At 36.9% G+C, this 18,527-nt stretch overlaps 1 protein-coding gene across 11 annotated transcripts in view; it reads left to right on the plus strand.

Annotated features, from left to right (window-relative positions):
- Positions 1 to 1,038: 1,038 nt before the first annotated feature.
- stxbp5l (syntaxin binding protein 5L) overlaps positions 1,039 to 18,527 on the plus strand; it is a 164,593-nt gene continuing 147,104 nt past the window's right edge. For 5 of the 11 annotated variants that reach the window (XM_026218103.1, XM_026218100.1, XM_026218105.1 and 2 more), the window contains exon 1: positions 1,041 to 1,933. In XM_026218103.1, the coding sequence (XP_026073888.1) occupies positions 1,766 to 1,933 (168 nt within the window). In that variant the 5' untranslated portion in view covers positions 1,041 to 1,765. Of the gene's footprint in view, positions 1,934 to 18,527 lie in introns of all 11 variants that reach the window. The other 6 variants (XM_026218107.1, XM_026218106.1, XM_026218108.1 and 3 more) reach the window with 3 other exon arrangements.

The following is an 18,527-nucleotide window of genomic DNA, read 5'->3' on the forward strand; positions in this document are numbered from 1 at the left end:
TAATTTTAGTTATAGTTAAAAGTTTAGTTGGAATGAAGTTTGAAATGCAAATGAAGAACAATTAATAGAACATATAAAAGACATAATATATGTTGTTTAAAACTGAAATGTGGTTATTAAGACCAAACAAATCCTTGCAGAGCTGGTGACTGCTTCTCTTAATCTTTATTGGATACTGTACTTTTGGATAAACTATAATATATGTATAGTCTTAAGAGATTTAAAAGTAGACTATAATACATTTGGCTAAATTAGAAGAAAAAACAATTAGAAGCTATTAGATTTATCATAGCTTTGTTTGTGTAAATGATGTTCCATCTAATCAGAAGATTCTGAATGAAATTCACAGAAGCATCATCAGCATCAACATCTCTGTAGCTGGTATCAACAACATGAGCCGATTTCAGCCGAAAAGACTCAATGGAATAAGACGTGCCAAGGGGAGAGATGATGTAAGCGCTTATGTAATCTGCATCTGCTAGATGCACATCACAGCGCCCCCTGGAGGCCACTGCTGCCTGTCAGAGGAGTCACATTACGGACTGGATGAGATGGAAAGAGAGTGACTATAACTAGGTTACCACAATTCAGCCACTGCCCCAACGTATCTCCTTAAGTTTGGTATAACATTTTATTTATTTGTGTAGTTATTAAGCAAATATGAATCTTTTTCAGTTGTTTTGAGAGAAGTCATTTAACAATGAAAGCATAAACTATACCTCTACGAGCCACAGCTAGCAGCTCTGCAGGACGTTATACCGATGTCAAACTGGATACCAACATAATGTAAGGAACGTTTGTGGTCCTCTGAGTTTTAAATATCTAAAATATTTGAATTTAAGTTGTTGGCATGAAAAAAAATACTGTATATTTGAGTTTGGTGCAATATAGATAACATTAAGTTTAAGAAAATATCTGCAAATAATTAAATCACTATTTCATTGTTTGTGGTTTCTGAAGCACATGGTCCAATCGCAGCAGCCGGAAGGCGGGGATTGCAGTAGGGCCGTAGCACATGGTCCAACCAGGACACAGATGGGTGTGGCTGTCTTTCACTCAATCTTTCAGCACCTTGGACAGCAGCTCGCACTCGACTGCGGGAGAGATTCTGGGTGCTGGTCAATTGTGCTCGCCTCCTCTTCTCCCAAATTATTCAGAAGAAAGAAATAGAGAAGGGGATTTCACAGACATCTTTCAGGTCGTGAAATATAATGTCCTTTCGCGGCGATTTCTGATCCATTTTTGACGTTGGCACGTCGCTATATGCTGCTTCTCTGCGGCGTGTGTCCTCTGCGTCCGGGATCCCAAACAACAAGCTTCAGCGTGAGTTTTGCCATGTACAGCGATTGAACCTCGATAAAATACGGCAAGTAACATTCATTTTACCAAAGTACACTGTACTACTTTACTATGTTTCTGACATGCCTCCTGAGAACGTTTACTAGTTGGATGCGATACCGTCCTGCGTAAGTGCCATGAAGTTTCTTGGTTCTTCTCCAGCCTGGTTCAGGCTTTAATGCGCACTGAACCTCAACTCGCCTTTTCCCCCAAATCCATCATCTTCTTTTTATGATCATCAGCCTTATTTTGGAAGATGAGCTTTTTTTGCGACTTTTCGTGAACATAAATTTTGAAAGGAAGAAGAAACGAAGAGTCTGAATTCGTGCTGTGAAGCCGCATCATATCTTATGCCGTATTAATCGTCTCGACGGCACGTTTTGAGATTGTTCAAGAGAAACGTTGAAATATAAACACAAGGATAAAGATGAAGAAGTTCCGGAAGGTTTTGGACGGGTTGACCACTTCTTCACCTGTCAATCCAGGTGGATCCCCCGCGTGCGGCAGTGCGGCTGGGACCCCCGGTACGGCACCGACACCGCGGGAGCTGGAAATACAGGAGACACTAATGTCTGAGCACTTCCAAATCTGCAAGGTGGGTGCCCCTTTCTAGCTTGTCGCAAAGGACTCGTCTGACATTGCAATAGAGATGAGCAGCTAGTTTTGGCCAAGAGGCCTGTGCTAATCAATGCAGCTGTTGGGGAACTGTTGTCGATAGAGCCACAATAGAAATTGCAATGCACAAGCAGCCGATACACTACACAGAGACACATACTGTAGTGCAAAGACATTGTGAACCACAAATAGGTAAGAAGATATTTTAAATAATTTTGGTAACAAAACAGTTTCGTTGACCATTGACGTCCTTTTTAGAGACAAAAACACAGACAGACATTTCTTAAATTATAATATTTTTTTCCACAGAAGACAGAAAGACATACAGTTTTGGAATTATATGAATCATGACAATTCTTTGTGTTAGCTATCCTTTAAAGTTCCCGGCAGTCAGTTCTGACTCTCTCTTTTAAAGGGCTCAGCCACTGACACTGTTTCTTAGTCAAGTGTTTAAGCATCAGTGTGACCATACTGAAGTGTTAAATGGATAGTTTACACACAAATTAAAATTCTTCAGTATTTCTCTGTCCCGCCTTTCACATAACCAAGATAATACTGAAATGTTAAATTGATAGTTCACACGAAAATAATAGTTCTGTCATAATGTACTGACCCTCATGTTGATTCAAACCTGCATTATGTTTTTTTCTTCAGTAGAACAAAAAAAGGAGTTGTTAAAGACTGACAACCTCCATTCACCAATTCATTTTTCATCTCCTTTAGTAGAAGAAAGTTATCTGTCTGTCTGTCGTTAAATCGTGATATCTTTATAGTTCTACAATAGGCTATTAAATGCATTGGGAGTGAGATGCTCAGGATTAGGCATTCTTGGGACACAATTCCCGCAGTTAAGTTAAGTTATAGGGAGTCGATGACATAACCGAGGCGTCTGTCGTAGTCTCCGGGTTTGTGTGAATTCTCTTGAAGCTATTTTTAGACCCTATTGGAGCCGGTCGTTCTGGCGGAAGCTGACTGCAGCGCTTCTGCCTCTCCTTGAATCGGTTCGGCTCGAGCTTGAAATTTGGAGTAAACAAGTCACTGTAGAGCGATCGAGGACGGACTCGTGTTGTTTTCCAGTTAATTAGCGGAAAAGCGGTAAGAGAGAACGAATGATACGTGCACAAATCATAGTTTATGAATCTGTTTGTGAATATTCCCAGCATGGCACATTCATTCACTACTGGCTTGCACACGCCTCGTTCTCACCATGTACAGTGTGTGCTTTCCCCGGTAATATAGGAGAAAGTCGCGCAGATACAGACCCAACAGCCCCGATTTACGTTTTGTTTTAATTGATATGACTTGCAAACGACTCACAATCATAACATGTAGAAGCTTACAGGATTGGTTAAAGAATTAATCGGCAGCTAAACAAATGGTAAAACACCACATGTTGTCAGAATACATTTCTATCTGAGGTAGTACCTATATGTGACTTTGTTATTCCTATATACAAGACCGTTTTTCTAACTTATGAATGTACCTGTATTCATTTAAAGGAACAGTTCACCCCAACATTTGCCCACATTAAATCAATCAAAAATGTAGATTAGTTTGTTTCTTCATCTGAAGAGAATTTGAGAAAGTTAACATTACATCACTTTACTTAAGTGGCTCCTCTGCAGTTGAATGGGTGCCGTTAGAATGCTGTCCAACCAGCTGATAAAAAGAAATGAACTCATCTACACTGCTCATTTTTTTGAGGTTTTTTTTTCTCTCTCTCTTTAAATGTCCATTCTTTTAAAATAGATTGCTATTTATTATATCAGTTTGATGATGTAAAACACTGATTTTAAAAGTAACTGAATTCAAAGTGGTTTGCTCACTAAGGTGGGTTTATTCTAGGCCACACAAGTTGAACATATACTAGAAGGAACCCTGTGGCTCATGAATATGAGATTGTAATGCTGTATTTATACATATCAGAAACGGGACTGTCTGAGATCCTCACTAAGAATTGAAAATTGTCTGAAATGTCTTACATTTTCATGATACAACACCTTTAATGTAAAGGAAACATGATCTATACAAGAAAACCACATAATCAGTGTTGAATTGTATGAGTTTTTATTCTAGAGAAAAGTATAAAGGATCTGCCTTGTGGTCTGTCGAGGGATGTGTTCTGTTGTTCTGTGCGATGTTGACAGAGAGAGTGCTCTGGAGACGCACATCTGAAACAGATTGCCGAATACCCTCTCATGTGCTCAAGAACACTCGGTGACACCCATTTCTGGTAATGATCACTCAACTGAATCATGAGCTTTGACAACAGCTCCAGTCATGGGCTGTCATGTTTCATGTGTGGTAGAATTTAGATTTCTCTCCCCCAGTCTCACTTCTGTTTATTCCCGGATGGATCTGTCATGCACACAGGAATAGTAGAGTCAAAGACATGGAGCAAAAATAGAAAAACATGTAAATGTGTATTTAACATCATAATGGAAGGTAAAAACAGCAGGGATCTTTTTTTTTTTTTTTAAGCCAATCAGCAAGATTTTGCTCTGGCAAATGACAACAAACAAGGTAGATACTGAGGTATAATTCTACTAGTCCTCTGTCAAAAATGTTGGCTTCCTCTCCAGTGCTCTGAGACCGCAGTGGTGGCACAGCCTGTGCTCTAGAGCAGCCCGCTCTGTCTGCATGTATCCTCATCTCTCAACAGGTAAGCTGTGCTCACTCAACCAAAGGGAAAAAAGGATGAATTGTACTGTATAGTCTCTATTGCTGATAGATAGATTTTATTTTCATCATCAACACTGTTTATAGGTTCAACCGAGTAGTATGACCAGATAGATGCAATGGGACTGATAGTAGCAAAGATCTAAAAATAAGCCATACAAATTATGAGTGAGCTTATTCTGAGTATCTCCACCACTATGAAAGATCTGTGTTAAAATCCTTCCCATTAATAGCTTTATTTATATTTTATGTAAAAATAAATAAACAAATAAATACAGAGAAAAGAATCACCCCTCTTTTAAAACAATCACACACACACAGTTGGCACAGTTTTTTTTATGCTTTATTCAGCTGTATTTACTCAGTGCTACCTGTAACATCATCTAAATGAAAGATATAACACCAACATCTCAAAAAAAAAAAAAAAAAAGAATCACAGAGTTGGAAAAAGGATCACCCTTGCCCTAAAAATGACTTGTAAACTCACCTTCTCAATGGTACACAATGCCATTTGACTTTCCATTGTGACCGTCTGTGGCCATTATGATTAGCTCAGCATGAGAAGAGCTTTCCTGGAGCATTTCAGTCCTTGGTAGTGCAATTGAAGCAAACAATCAACTAGTACCAAAAGATCTCAGTGATAAAGTTGTGGACAGGTACAAGTCAGGAGATGGATACAAAATAAATGCCTAGCAGCACAGTGAAGAATGTTATTAAGTGTATTATCTGTTATTATTTTAGTATGTGGTACAAAAACAGACCTTTCCTGAATCAGGACATCACTCCAAACTGGATGAAAGAGTCTAGAAGGTATAAGGTATAGAGGCTACCAAGAGGCCTACAGCGACTCTGAAGCAGTTGCAGGAATTTATGAAAAAGAGTGGTCTTTGTGTGCATGTAAAGACAATATCACAAATTCTCCACAAATGTGGCTTGTATGGGAGGGTTGCAAGAAAAAAGCCATTCATCTAGAAAGACCACATGCAGTCAAGACTGAGCTTTGCCAATATACACCTTAAAGATTCTGATGCAGATTTGGCCATGACATCAAACGATATGTCTGGCAGAAATCCAGTACAGCTCACTATCCAAAAAACAGCATTCCTCCATTAAAGCATGGGGGTGATAAGATCTTGTTATGGGGTGTTTCTCGGCAGCAGGGACTGGAGCACTTGTCGGGATAGAAGTGAAAATGTATGGGGCAAAGTACCAACAAATTCTTGAGGAAAATCTGCTGCCCTCTGCCAGAAAGATGCCAATGGGAAGAAGGTTTACCTTCCAACATAACAATGACCCAAAGCACACAACTAAACTGAGCACACAGTGGTTTTAGGAAAAGCTTTATTCTAAGAATACTATATATCAAATATATTGTAATCTTTTAGAAAAACTACAAATATTCAGCAATACACAATTATTATAATTTTTTAAAAATATTATTACTTTTTCAGAAAGAATGCATTAAAATGTATGAATTGTATTCAAATCAAATCAATTAAATTCTGGAAAAAATAAAATAAAATAAGTTTTATGAAACAACAACTGTTGCAAAGAAATATCTCTTTCTTAAGATTCATGTCACACTGAAATCTGGAGTAATGGCTGCAAAGCAAGCAAACAAAAAAAAAATGTTTGCAATAGTAATAAATTACATTTTACATTCTTTTTTTACAATAGAAAACTGCCATTAAACTGCATTTAAAATCGGAATAATATTTCACTATATTACTTCTTGTACACTATTTTTGATTAAATAAATGCAAAATTAGAGACTTCTTTCATTGTACAGTATTGTTCAAAATAATAGCAGTACAATGTGACTAACCAGAATAATCAAGGTTTTTAGTATATTTTTTATTGCTACGTGGCAAACAAGTTACCAGTAGGTTCAGTAGATTCTCAGAAAACAAATGAGACCCAGCATTCATGATATGCACGATCTTAAGGCTGTGCAATTGGGCAATTAGTTGAATTAGTTGAAAGGGGTGTGTTCAAAAAAATAGCAGTGTGGCATTCAATCACTGAGGTCATCAATTTTGTGAAGAAACAGGTGTGAATCAGGTGGCCCCTATTTAAGGATGAAGCCAACACTTGTTGAACATGCATTTGAAAGCTGAGGAAAATGGGTCGTTCAAGACATTGTTCAGAAGAACAGCGTACTTTGATTAAAAAAGTTGATTAGAGAGGGGAAAACCTATAAAGAGGTGCATAAAATGATCTCCAATGCCTTAAAATGGAGAGCAAAACCAGAGAGACGTGGAAGAAAACGGAAGACAACCATCAAAATGGATAGAAGAATAACCAGAATGGCAAAGGCTCAGCCAATGATCACCTCCAGGATGATCAAAGACAGTCTGGAGTTACCTGTAAGTACTGTGACAGTTAGAAGACGTCTGTGTGAAGCTAATCTATTTTCAAGAATCCCCCGCAAAGTCCCTCTGTTAAAAAAAAGGCATGTGCAGAAGAGGTTACAATTTGCCAAAGAACACATCAACTGGCCTAAAGAGAAATGGAGGAACATTTTGTGGGCTGATGAGAGTAAAATTGTTCTTTTTGGGTCCAAGGGCCACAGGCAGTTTGTGAGACAACCCCCAAACTCTGAATTCAAGCCACAGTACACAGTGAAGACCGTGAAGCATGGAGGTGCAAGCATCATGATATGGGCATGTTTCTCCTACTATGGTGTTGGGCCTATTTATCGCATACCAGGGATCATGGATCAGTTTGCATATGTTAAAATACTTGAAGAGGTCAAGTTGCCCTATGCTGAAGAGGACATGCCCTTGAAATGGTTGTTTCAACAAGACAATGACCCAAAACACACTAGTAAACGGGCAAAGTCTTGGTTCCAAACCAACAAAATTAATGTTATGGAGTGGCCAGCCCAATCTCCAGACCTTAATCCAATTGAGAACTTGTGGGGTGATATCAAAAATGCTGTTTCTGAAGCAAAACCAAGAAATGTGAATGAATTGTGGAATGTTGTTAAAGAATCATGGAGTGGAATAACAGCTGAGAGGTGCCACAAGTTGGTTGACTCCATGCCACACAGATGTCAAGCAGTTTTAAAAAACTTTGGTCATACAACTAAATATTAGTTTAGTGATTCACAGGATTGCTAAATCCCAGAAAAAAAAATGTTTGTACAAAATAGTTTTGAGTTTGTACAGTCAAAGGTAGACACTGCTATTTTTTTGAACACACCCCTTTCAACTAATTCAACTAATTGCCCAATTGCACAGTCTTAAGAGCGTGCATATCATGAATGCTGGGTCTTGTTTGTTTTCTGACAATCTACTGAACCTACTGGTAACTTGTTTGCCACGTAGCAATAAAAAATATACTAAAAACCTTGATTATTCTGGTTAGTCACATTGTACTGCTATTATTTTGAACAATACTGTATCTCGAAGATCCTCACAGTAGATTTTCCCACTGAAGGGTCTGAGCATCCAGAACAGTTTTATCGCTCTCTCTATTTCGAGAGAGGAATGACATCTAAAGATGTGTGTAGTAGTGACATGTAGCAGTGACTCATAAAGAGTTTCCTGTCAGTGCTGTTTGAAACCATATTTTTCTCTAACTCTCCCTCACATTTTTTCTTTATCTCCTTATTTTTACATCTGCTGAATTGAAAGATTTCAAATGGTGGCACTTGTTTGAACCTAATTGTTATTTCTTTCCATCATTCATACTCTGTGCTGTCTCTCCAGTGACAGAGCAGGGATAAGATAGTTAATACTCCAAACAGCGCCGTGCTTGTAATCACCCATAAATGAATAGCCCTATTCAGTCAATCTATATCCTTCATACCTTTTTCCACTCCACTTCTCTGATCCCCCTTCATTTTCTCTTGTTGTTTAGTGTCTCGCACAGAGGATTTTGTGTATTTTTGTGCTTGTTTTGAAGTTAAGTACAAAAAAAAAAAAAAAAAAACCTTGCTAGCTGCTGTTACATAAAATGATAGATTAATGTGGTGTATTTAACATTATGCATTTAAACTGCTACATTTTCAGATGTAAAAAAAATAAATAAAGTAAGCCTATTGCCACATCAAAGTAAAACCTAAAAAAGTTATTGTTTGAAATTTATCAAATATGGCAGTATTTAAAAGCTTATTAAAATCAATATTTTGTTATTTATAGTTGTTATTGTATTTTAACAACAACAACAATAATAGCAATAACTATACAGTGTATAGTAAAAAAAAAATAATAATAATATATATATTTTTATATAATAAATTATAAAAATTACAAGAAATACAATAAATTATGATATATAAAGTCACAAATGGGAGATAAAAAGTCACAAAACATAAAGTCAGATTGTGAGATGTAATGCTGCGATTATGATAAATAATGAAGCTAGTGGGAGATATAAAGTAGTACGAGCGTAAACAGATTTCCTAGATTTCTGACAGCCTTCTGCTAAGGAACTGTGCACTTTAAATTGTCACTCTCTTCAGGCTCGATAACCGTAACATGTATACTGACAGTGAAAGTGAAAGAGACAAATGTAACGTCTGGCTAGAATTGTGCAATTGCCTCAAACACCATCCAGTGCTCAATTAAGAAGTTGTTGCATCACCTCCATCTCAACCTCACTGCCAACATTCATCAATATTTGTTTCAAGTCAGTGATGATCTCACACCCAACAGATGCGTCCATTTGTGAGTGGCGTCCTTCCACAGCCTCCCTTTCTGATTCAGCATTGAACAGTCTGTTTCTCTCTGGATAGGTGAGGGATAGCTGATATGTCTGTAGAAGGAAATCCAGTTAGGCACATGCACATGCACGCTCAAGTACACAATGGCTTGTAAGCTCAGTAATTGCATTTTAACTCTCGCTCTTAGCGCAGCTTGATGCCCGCAGCATAAACAGCAGCAGGGCTCAAACAAACTGCGCCTACACATTCTGTTCAAGTGACATTTAGATATATATCATATGTATACAGCAGCTCTGACAAAGACTAGATGGATAGATGGACAAATTACCAGTCTTGTTGCCATTCAAAGAAAAAATACTCTCAATTAACCTTCATGTTGTGCTGTGTTTGTTTTTAATCTCTTGGTATTTTTGACTGGATTTTGTCTAATTGTTTTAGTTTCTGTCGTATTCTATTGTGTGTATGCAGGATGATGGTCTGTTCTTTAATTGATTGGTGACAGAACTGCTTTTAAAGTGGGCTGTTTGCCCTCATGTGGTTTCATGGGGGTGATGGCACACTTACTGATCCAATAAAAGAGCCTCATTTCTCTTATCTGGTATCAGCCCTCCTCCCCCCTATCCAGCCACCACTCAGTACTCTCTGTCTTCTTCTTGTTCACTCAATTGTTTTAACATTATTTGGTGGACTTGAGGCTTAATGTCATTTCAGGCTGACTGAACCAGATTCCTGATAGACAGTGGTTAGACAGTGAATCCTGCTCTGTTTATTTAATTCTTTCCTTATTTTGTAGACATCTTCCTTATTTCAAAGGAAATTTCTTTTCAAAATTATATAACCGTATGTCTTGGGGTTACAGCTTATAAATGTGAGTCAAATTTTCCCTACATTATGGAGATTAGATGAATAATTAAACAATTATGGGGATGGGCGGATGAGAAAAATTACATTGTAAACATGCTTAGTAATGTTTTCATGCAAATGTAAAAATAACAAAAAATTGTAAGCTGAACAAAATGTTACTTTGAAATTAATTTACTTTTCTCAGAAATTGCCAACAAATGTTTCAAATAATTACAAAGAAACAGCAAAAAACACTTTGAATTAAACATGGCATTTTCAAGAAATAAGCTTCAAAAATGTTTTACATATATTTAGTTTGATATAAATATATTTCCTTAAATAGATCATTTATTTAAGTATGTATTTATTTATTTGCTTGCTTGCTAGAAATATTTTCTCCCCCTCTTATCACTTTTCCTTGTCTGTTTCTAACCTTATGGATGCATTCTAAGTCAGATTGCATTTGTAGTTTCTACAGTCTAAAGAGATTTTGTTATTTATGATTTTTTTTTTTTCAAAGTAACTTACAGAAGACTTGTTACAGTCATGCTCCTGCTTGAGCAACCTGCTTGAGCAACCTGGGGTTAAGTGATTTGTTGAAGGCAATCCCCAGTACTGTACGTCTCTCAGTCACCAAATAACACATCTTTGAAAGAGCAACCTCTGAGCAATAAAACTATCCTCTGGATTGCAGGGATTATACCTTAGACCCTAAAATGAAACAACAAAGTGGCCTACACCCTGCCCTACTCTCATTCTCAGACAGACCAACCACAGATCGTTCATGTCTGTTTCACAAAAAGAGCTTGAATGAAAACAAAATTGGCAATCTGAATATGACTGTCACGCATCTATGTAATTTAGACTAAGGATTTGTTGAAGTTTGGGAGTTAATGTATGTCACTGAGTTCTTGAAAGATAAAGATTTTGTTTGAGGCAGTTAGTAGTGCATGTATCAAAATAGTTTCAGAGTTATTTACATTTACACTGATTAATTTAGCAGATGTTTTTAATCAAAGTGACTTGCAATTAAGAAGTGTAACATAAGAAATTAATTCAAAGGAGACAGTAAAATGAAGTAAAAATGTAATGCAATACCAAAGTGATTTGATATGATTTGATTTTTTTTAATTTGATTTTTTTACATTTTTTGATTTGTTACATTTAGTCTGTAACCGTGTTCCAGGAATAAAATGCTTTAGGAAAAAGTGCCTACTTCAGAAAGTGCTAATGTAACTTTATTTAACACTAGACCTGCCCCTTTTCCTATCAGACACATCAACACATCACAAGAGCTAGTATGGCATTTGTTGCTGATCATGAGTTTGAAACTGAGATTTAAAGATTGAATATGATCTTCAATTTGGGCAAAAAGGCATTAAAAGTTCAAAAGTTTCCTTTCTGGCTGAAGGATTGAGAGGATGTAGCTCTAGCTTCATGAACATGATTCATACACCACAAAGTGCCAATCTGGAAGCTTCTCTTCCTGAACCGTGTACGGATAAATTGTGGGATATTAGAGGCATAGAGCTTATTAGGGAACAGCAGTCCGAGTGTCTCCACTATATGTACCAGGCAGCTCTAAGAGATTTGATACACATGACCGAAGAAGTTTACTAGAGCAGTGGTTCTCAAACCTGCCCTGGAGTACCCTACCCTGCCCCTACCTAAATTGCACATTTTGTATGTCTTCCTAAATTATCACATATGATTCAACTCTGCAAGAGACTGCAAGACCTGAAGTGCATGTAAATATATATATATAGTTTTACATGCATATATATATATATATATATATATATATATATATATATATATATATATATATATATATATATATATATATATATATATATATACTCTGCTCTGATATAAACACATGATATTACAAAGTAACAGTTTTTGTGTGCAAAAGACATCTACTATGTGTGTGGCATTAATAGTTCCCTCAATACATTTTTAATACATGCTGCATTAGTAATGATTTCAACAGACATTTATACAGAGCATTTTTGCTTACACTATGTTAAATTGCATTGCAGCAATAGAACAATGCTGTGTCTTATAAAGTGCATGGGAGAGAAGCGATTATATGAATGGATCTGATGTCGACAGTCCATCCAAGAATATTTGGAAGAATGTATGGCAATACCTGTTGTATCGCTAAAACGATGATGATAATGTGTGAGCATGCTTGTGAGAGACACAGCACAAGAGTGAGAGCGAGATCTGCAGTCTTATGCACAGAGCGGTGCATGAGAGCGCTGGATGTGTGGTCTATTTTTAGATTGGGGTCTAGACTCGCCCACCCTTCCCTCTGAAAGAAGAAGCTGAGTGAATGAGCGAGAAAGAGAGTTCATTGTTGTGTGTTGGAATATTTGTAGCAATGGAGAAAGAGTGGTATAAAATTTAATTAGATAGAGATAGATAGAGCTTGAGGGAGCCAGAGAAACCCTTGCTCAGTGTTCTGGAGAGTTCTATGACATCAGTGCCAGCCGGGTCTCTTTACTGTATGCTGCTCTCATCCTTCCTGTTCCTTTCCAATGCAGAATTAAAAACATTCTCTACTATTAACCGGAAAACCAAAATTGAAGACGAAGGCCTGATATATAAAGGGTGAGAAAAAGAGCAAAACATGGATCTTCTGGCCATGGAATATGGATGAGGATTTAAAGATTGGGGCCGGTAGATGTATTTTTCATCCTCTCTCTGTAGTATGTATATTTAATGTTAAATGACTCTCTTGTATGGGGGCTGTTTGCATTAATAAGGGGAGGTTCCAGGGGTTTCGTGTCTCCTTCCTGCCACAGGTCGCATCACCCTGCTGGGACAGACAGGAGGTCAGTGCCCCCTTGTGTGTCAACCTCTTCCCCAGCCCATGATTAAAGGCTGCAGAGCTGCCAAACCCAGACCACCCACCCTGACTCCAGCTGCGGGAGACGGGTGTGTGTGTGAGTGTATGTGTGTGAGGAATATTCTGCACTGTTTTCAACATAATGTCTGCATATCATGCTGTCGATTACCACAGATAATGATTTTAAATATTTCAATTAGTATATACTGTAAAAGGCATATGATGAATTTTATTAAAGGTTCCATTGATATGCAATAAATTGATGTAACAATAAATTGATACCACATATGCTCCATATATCCATTTGTACAGACTAATTAATATTTATAATCATACTTTCATGAGGGTTTATTGTATAGTGAAAAAAAAAACTTTTTGGGTGAATAAATGAAGACAGAATTTTCATATTTTGGGTAAGCTGTCCCTTTATGGCATATATGGTCAAAACAGTGTGTTTCCTAAGTGTATTTCCTATAAATACACACCTTTCCTATTTGTTTTTATAGAGAGTGGAAGGGAATTGAAATTATTCTTCTGTGTGGTCATTGATAGTCTGCCACGGATTCAGTTCTTAATGATTACTCTGTCTTTCTTTACTAGCATGAGCTGATGCAGAAAACCCACAAAAACATTCAGCCACATAGCTCCTATTAAAACATTTACACAGAACAAAATGCCACAAAGCCACAGTTCAAAAACCATATGAGGCATTATTAATGTAGAGATTTATATTTCTATCATAGAATCACATCAGTTACTAACAGAAGTATGGGTTGAAATAAGACCAGCAGCATTACTGGAAATATTTAATTCCTTTCTGCATTATATTGCAAACTGAGAGATGCCCAGGCATGTAGAAGCTGAAATAGCCCGTATGAATGACTTGGAGAAATGGAGAGCAGGGGTGCGGAGGATCATTTTAGGTTTGCTCCTTGGTTGGCACGAAAGCATATGTGTACGTGGTTGTGGCCTGACTGCCCTTTTCAGGTTTGTAAATCTTAAACATGTGGTGTGAACACATCATTATATTCTGTGATAGGAAATGAACAAGAATGTGCTGTTTTAGTTGGATTTTTGTGGCTGAAAGATATTTAATCATGGGAAGAAAATTAGATAAAAACAATTCAAAAGTTAGGGTTTTAAATTGAGATTTTTATGTTTTTGAACTCTTGTGCTAAGCAGAGCTGAATTTATTTGATCAAAAATAGTAAAAACTATATTGTGAGAAAATATAACAATTTAAAATAATATATAGTTTATAGTATAGTATATAGTTTATATTTGAATATATTTTAAAATGTCATTTGTTTGCTGTGATGGCAAATCTGATTTTTTTTTTAGCAGTCATTACTCCAGTCTTCAGAAATCATTCCAACATGTTGATTTTGGTTCTCGATAAATATTTATTACTATCAATGTTAAAAACAGCTCATTATTTTTTTTTTTCTGACTGTATAATTAACCATTAGTCTTCCATATAGCATGCATTTAGATTATGATAAACACAGTCAAACATGTAGGCTAGCATTTTGTAACATTTATAAATGTATGTACTCTTACTTTTGATCAGTTTAATTCAACTTTGAGTAAAGGTTTAATAAAAAAAAAAAAAAAAATCTGACTGAACCCAAACTTTAAAAACAAACAAACAAACAAACAAACAAACAAACAAACAAACAAACAACCAACGTGTTTTGATTCATGCAAACACTTAGAGGTACAGTTTGACCAAAAATTAATATTCTGTCATCATTTACTCACCCTTCCAAACCTGTGTGACATTTTATTGTCTGTGCAATACAAGATAACATTTCTTTGTACAATGAAATTAATTGGTTTCCAGTGTTGTTCAGTATATCTTGTGTGTGTGTGTGTGTGTGTTCCATGTAAGAAAGATATTTATACAGGTTTGAATACATCTTGACATAATTTTCCATTTTGGTGAACTGTACCTTTAAGAGGAATAGAACAGCATGGAATAGTAGAAATATTGTGGAGAAATTGAATAGCTAAACAGCGGAAACAACAACCCATATCAGTATAAGAGAGAGCGAGAGACAGACAGAGGGAGAGGATAGGAGAGAAACTGAGAGATGAAGAGGGAATGGGAGGGGGATGCTTAAATAGTCTGCAATAAAGCAGAGCACTGAATGAAAATCTATATGCAGAGGCATTCATTAGCACTCATTTGATTAATAGAGATGATAAGACAACACGCACATACACACTGAAACATTGAACACAGCCACTCCCATGAAGACGTTTGTATAATGCAGACAATAAACCTGCAAACATAGTCGCAAGTCAAGTGAATTTGGACATGACAATGGTTTCATCACAGCTCTGTTCCTTCTTTATATCCACGGATGGAACATCGCACTCACTCCATCCAGTCTCTTTCTCTCTGAGTCTTTCACTTGCTTTGTGATCACTCTATCCTGCTCATTCATCCAGTACTTGCTTGCATCAGTCCAGAGCTATGCAGATTAATTATTGATGATCGTACCTTCATAAGGGAGCCAAACAATTGGGAAACTGTGTGAGAGAAAGTGCATGAAAGGTGATTTTTACAGTCAAATATAAAAAAAAATTGTCTAACTTGTCAAACAAAGTTGAATTATCTCATTGAATTTGTTACACTCTCTCATAGTTTTAACACCAATCTGCAGAATTGTTTCTAAAATATTTTTGGACAGTGTCATAATTTGCGTCACAGCTCTGGAGCTGCATGTGTGATGGATTTCAGCACCATCTGTGGTGGCCATCGCCAGGACCAGAGCACTAGCACAGGCCCGTAGGCTGTGGATGGTTCTTGTTGCATGGACACATTTCAGAGCACACATTCTGGACAGCTTCTGTACAGTTCTGTGCACCAAATAAAAGACACTCAGAGTGCTATGATTTGACCCTGGCCCCTGACCAGCTCAATTGATTACTGTAGTTGCAGGTAGTTTGCTGCAAGTGTAACAAGGTACATGTTTATTGTTTAAAATGGCACATGACTCGCGTGGGAACTTTCAAAAACTTTGATTGTTTTGTTGGCTATTTAGAGAGTGATGTGATGCCAGTTGCAACAAGTGGACAGGTGTTTGGAGCAGAAATGCAAATTAGCAGCTTATACGGGTATTAGGAAAGGTTTCAGGTTTCATGTGTTTCGATGTGTTTTTAATGGATGTATGTCAAAAAAAAAAAAGTATATGTATATCACTGTATGAATCGATTTGCTCTGGAACAAATAATAGATTAATAAGACCAAAGATTGCCTGTTTAATATAACCAAAATGAATAAAACTTTGTGTAATACCATCTACATAAGAGCCAGTGGGAAATTCCTGAAGCACTGCCCGAGATAAAGCTGTTGTCGGTGGGTACATGATTGCAGAACGGATGCTGTCGGCCTGGAGCTTAAAAAACATCTAAACATATGAAAGTGAAAAGAAGAAAGAAAGTGAAGTGACATTCAGCCAAGTATGGTATGGTCAGTGTTGGGAAGTAACTAGTTACATGTAACGGCGTAACATAATTTAATTACAAAATAAATGTAACAGTAATCAGTTACAGTTACTAAGAAAAAATGAGTAATTAAACAAAGACAAAACTACATTAGCATATTTACAGATGAAACTGACCTGCACCTGAAACCCTGAACAGAAGTGTCGCTTCTCTGCTCCAGCTGTGCGCTACACAGTTCACTCTGGTCTCTCTCTCTCGCATTGATTACTCCGGAGTCTGATCCAAACCGTTCAGCGGAGGCGCAGAGAGCGCGCGAGACCAACCATGGCCAGTCACAACTAACCGATTCATGATTTATTAGAGATTTAATTATCGAATGGCGGATTCGGAAATAATCGCTTTAGTATATTCGGCCTGCAATTATACAATAACAATATCAAAGTAGAGGGCCAAATCGTCTGCCAGGCCACCGGCAATAGTCCCGGTTCTCCCAAAGTCCAGTCAGCGCCTGATTTCCACAGAAACGCAGAACGTGCAGGATTCATATTCAGTCTTTTTGCGGCTTAATATTCACAGACACCAGTCCATATCGTGTTTTTATTCAAGTGTACTGACCTACTTTTGATTCATTCATCCAAAATGTGGCATATTTCGTCCGCGTTATAGGCTGAATTCCATTTTTATGACTGAATTCTACGGATTATGGGACACATGTCTTAGTGCAATTTGGGAAAGAAATAAACTGTATGTGGATGTGTGTAAATATTCAAATGTAATCCTCTTTGTAATCATTACAATTTTCATAAGTAACTGTAATTTAATTATGTTGCAAGTCCCCCAACCTAAGGATTCAAATTTTTCATGTCAGGTCCATAAAAAAAAAAAATAGGGTTGTCCATGTTTCAGAATGGGTTGTGGGTGTATGAGTGTGAGATTTCCCAGCCTATTTTTTTATTTTTATTTTGAGAAACTATCATCATATCATATACAAAGAGACAGCAGTGTTTCAAAAAGACACCAATGTTTCAGGAGTTTAGTACACAAAATAGGACACATGCTTATTAGATAACCGTATTTAAGTTGATGTATATGCTTTTATTTTTTTATTAACTATTTTTCCCCAAACCATTGTTAGATGCAGTTAGATGCCTGTAGTTATGCAAAGATTTGGTTTCAAAAACAGTATCTATAAACTATTTCTTTTGATTTTAAATCTGCATCGAACTTCAGATCAATCTCATTAAAGTAAAAGGCAGTACTAAAGTCTGATTGTGTGGTGGATGTGTTCAAATGGGATCATCTTAATTCAAGTGATGAAGGATGGTGAAAGTCTGACAGTGTTGAGCTCTACTTTAAGGTTAAACCTGCATGGTGTAAATGGTTGAAGATGATTAACAGTTGCAAATAAACATTAATTAGAAATTTATAAAAGTAATCAAAAAGTACTCAAAAGTATTTAGTTAAGTAAAGTAATTAGTAAGTAATAAGTAATTAGTTACATTACTTTTTTAAAGTAATTAAAAAAGTTACACTACTATTACATTTTAAACAGGGTAACTTGTAATCTGTAACCTATTACATTTCCAAAGTAACCTTCCCAACACTGGGTATGGTGACCCATACTCAGAATTTGTGCTCTGCATTTAACCCATCCGAAATGCGCACACACACAGAGCAGTGAACACACATACACACACACTGTGAGCACACACCCAGAGCAGTGGGCAGCCATTTATGCTGCGGCGTCCAGGGAGCAGTTGGGTGTTCGATGCCTTGCTCAAGGGCACCTAAGTCGTGGTATTGAAGGTGGAGAGAGAACTGTACATGCACTACCACCACCCACAATTCCGTCCGGCCCGAGACTAGATCTCACAACCCTTCGATTGGGAGTCCAACCCTCTAACCATTAGGCCACGACTTCCCCATATTGTCAGATAGGTCCTATCTTTATATTTGAATTGCATATTTGAGGTCTAATTAAGTACATTCTTGCCTAAAAATCTAATAAAACTAAATTCTGACACAATAACAGCAATAATATTTTAGAATTATAACTGGTTCAGGTTTCTGAGACTA

This window comes from Carassius auratus, chromosome 34 (assembly GCF_003368295.1).
Source record: "Carassius auratus strain Wakin chromosome 34, ASM336829v1, whole genome shotgun sequence".
NCBI classification, from domain to species: Eukaryota; Metazoa; Chordata; class Actinopteri; order Cypriniformes; family Cyprinidae; genus Carassius; species Carassius auratus.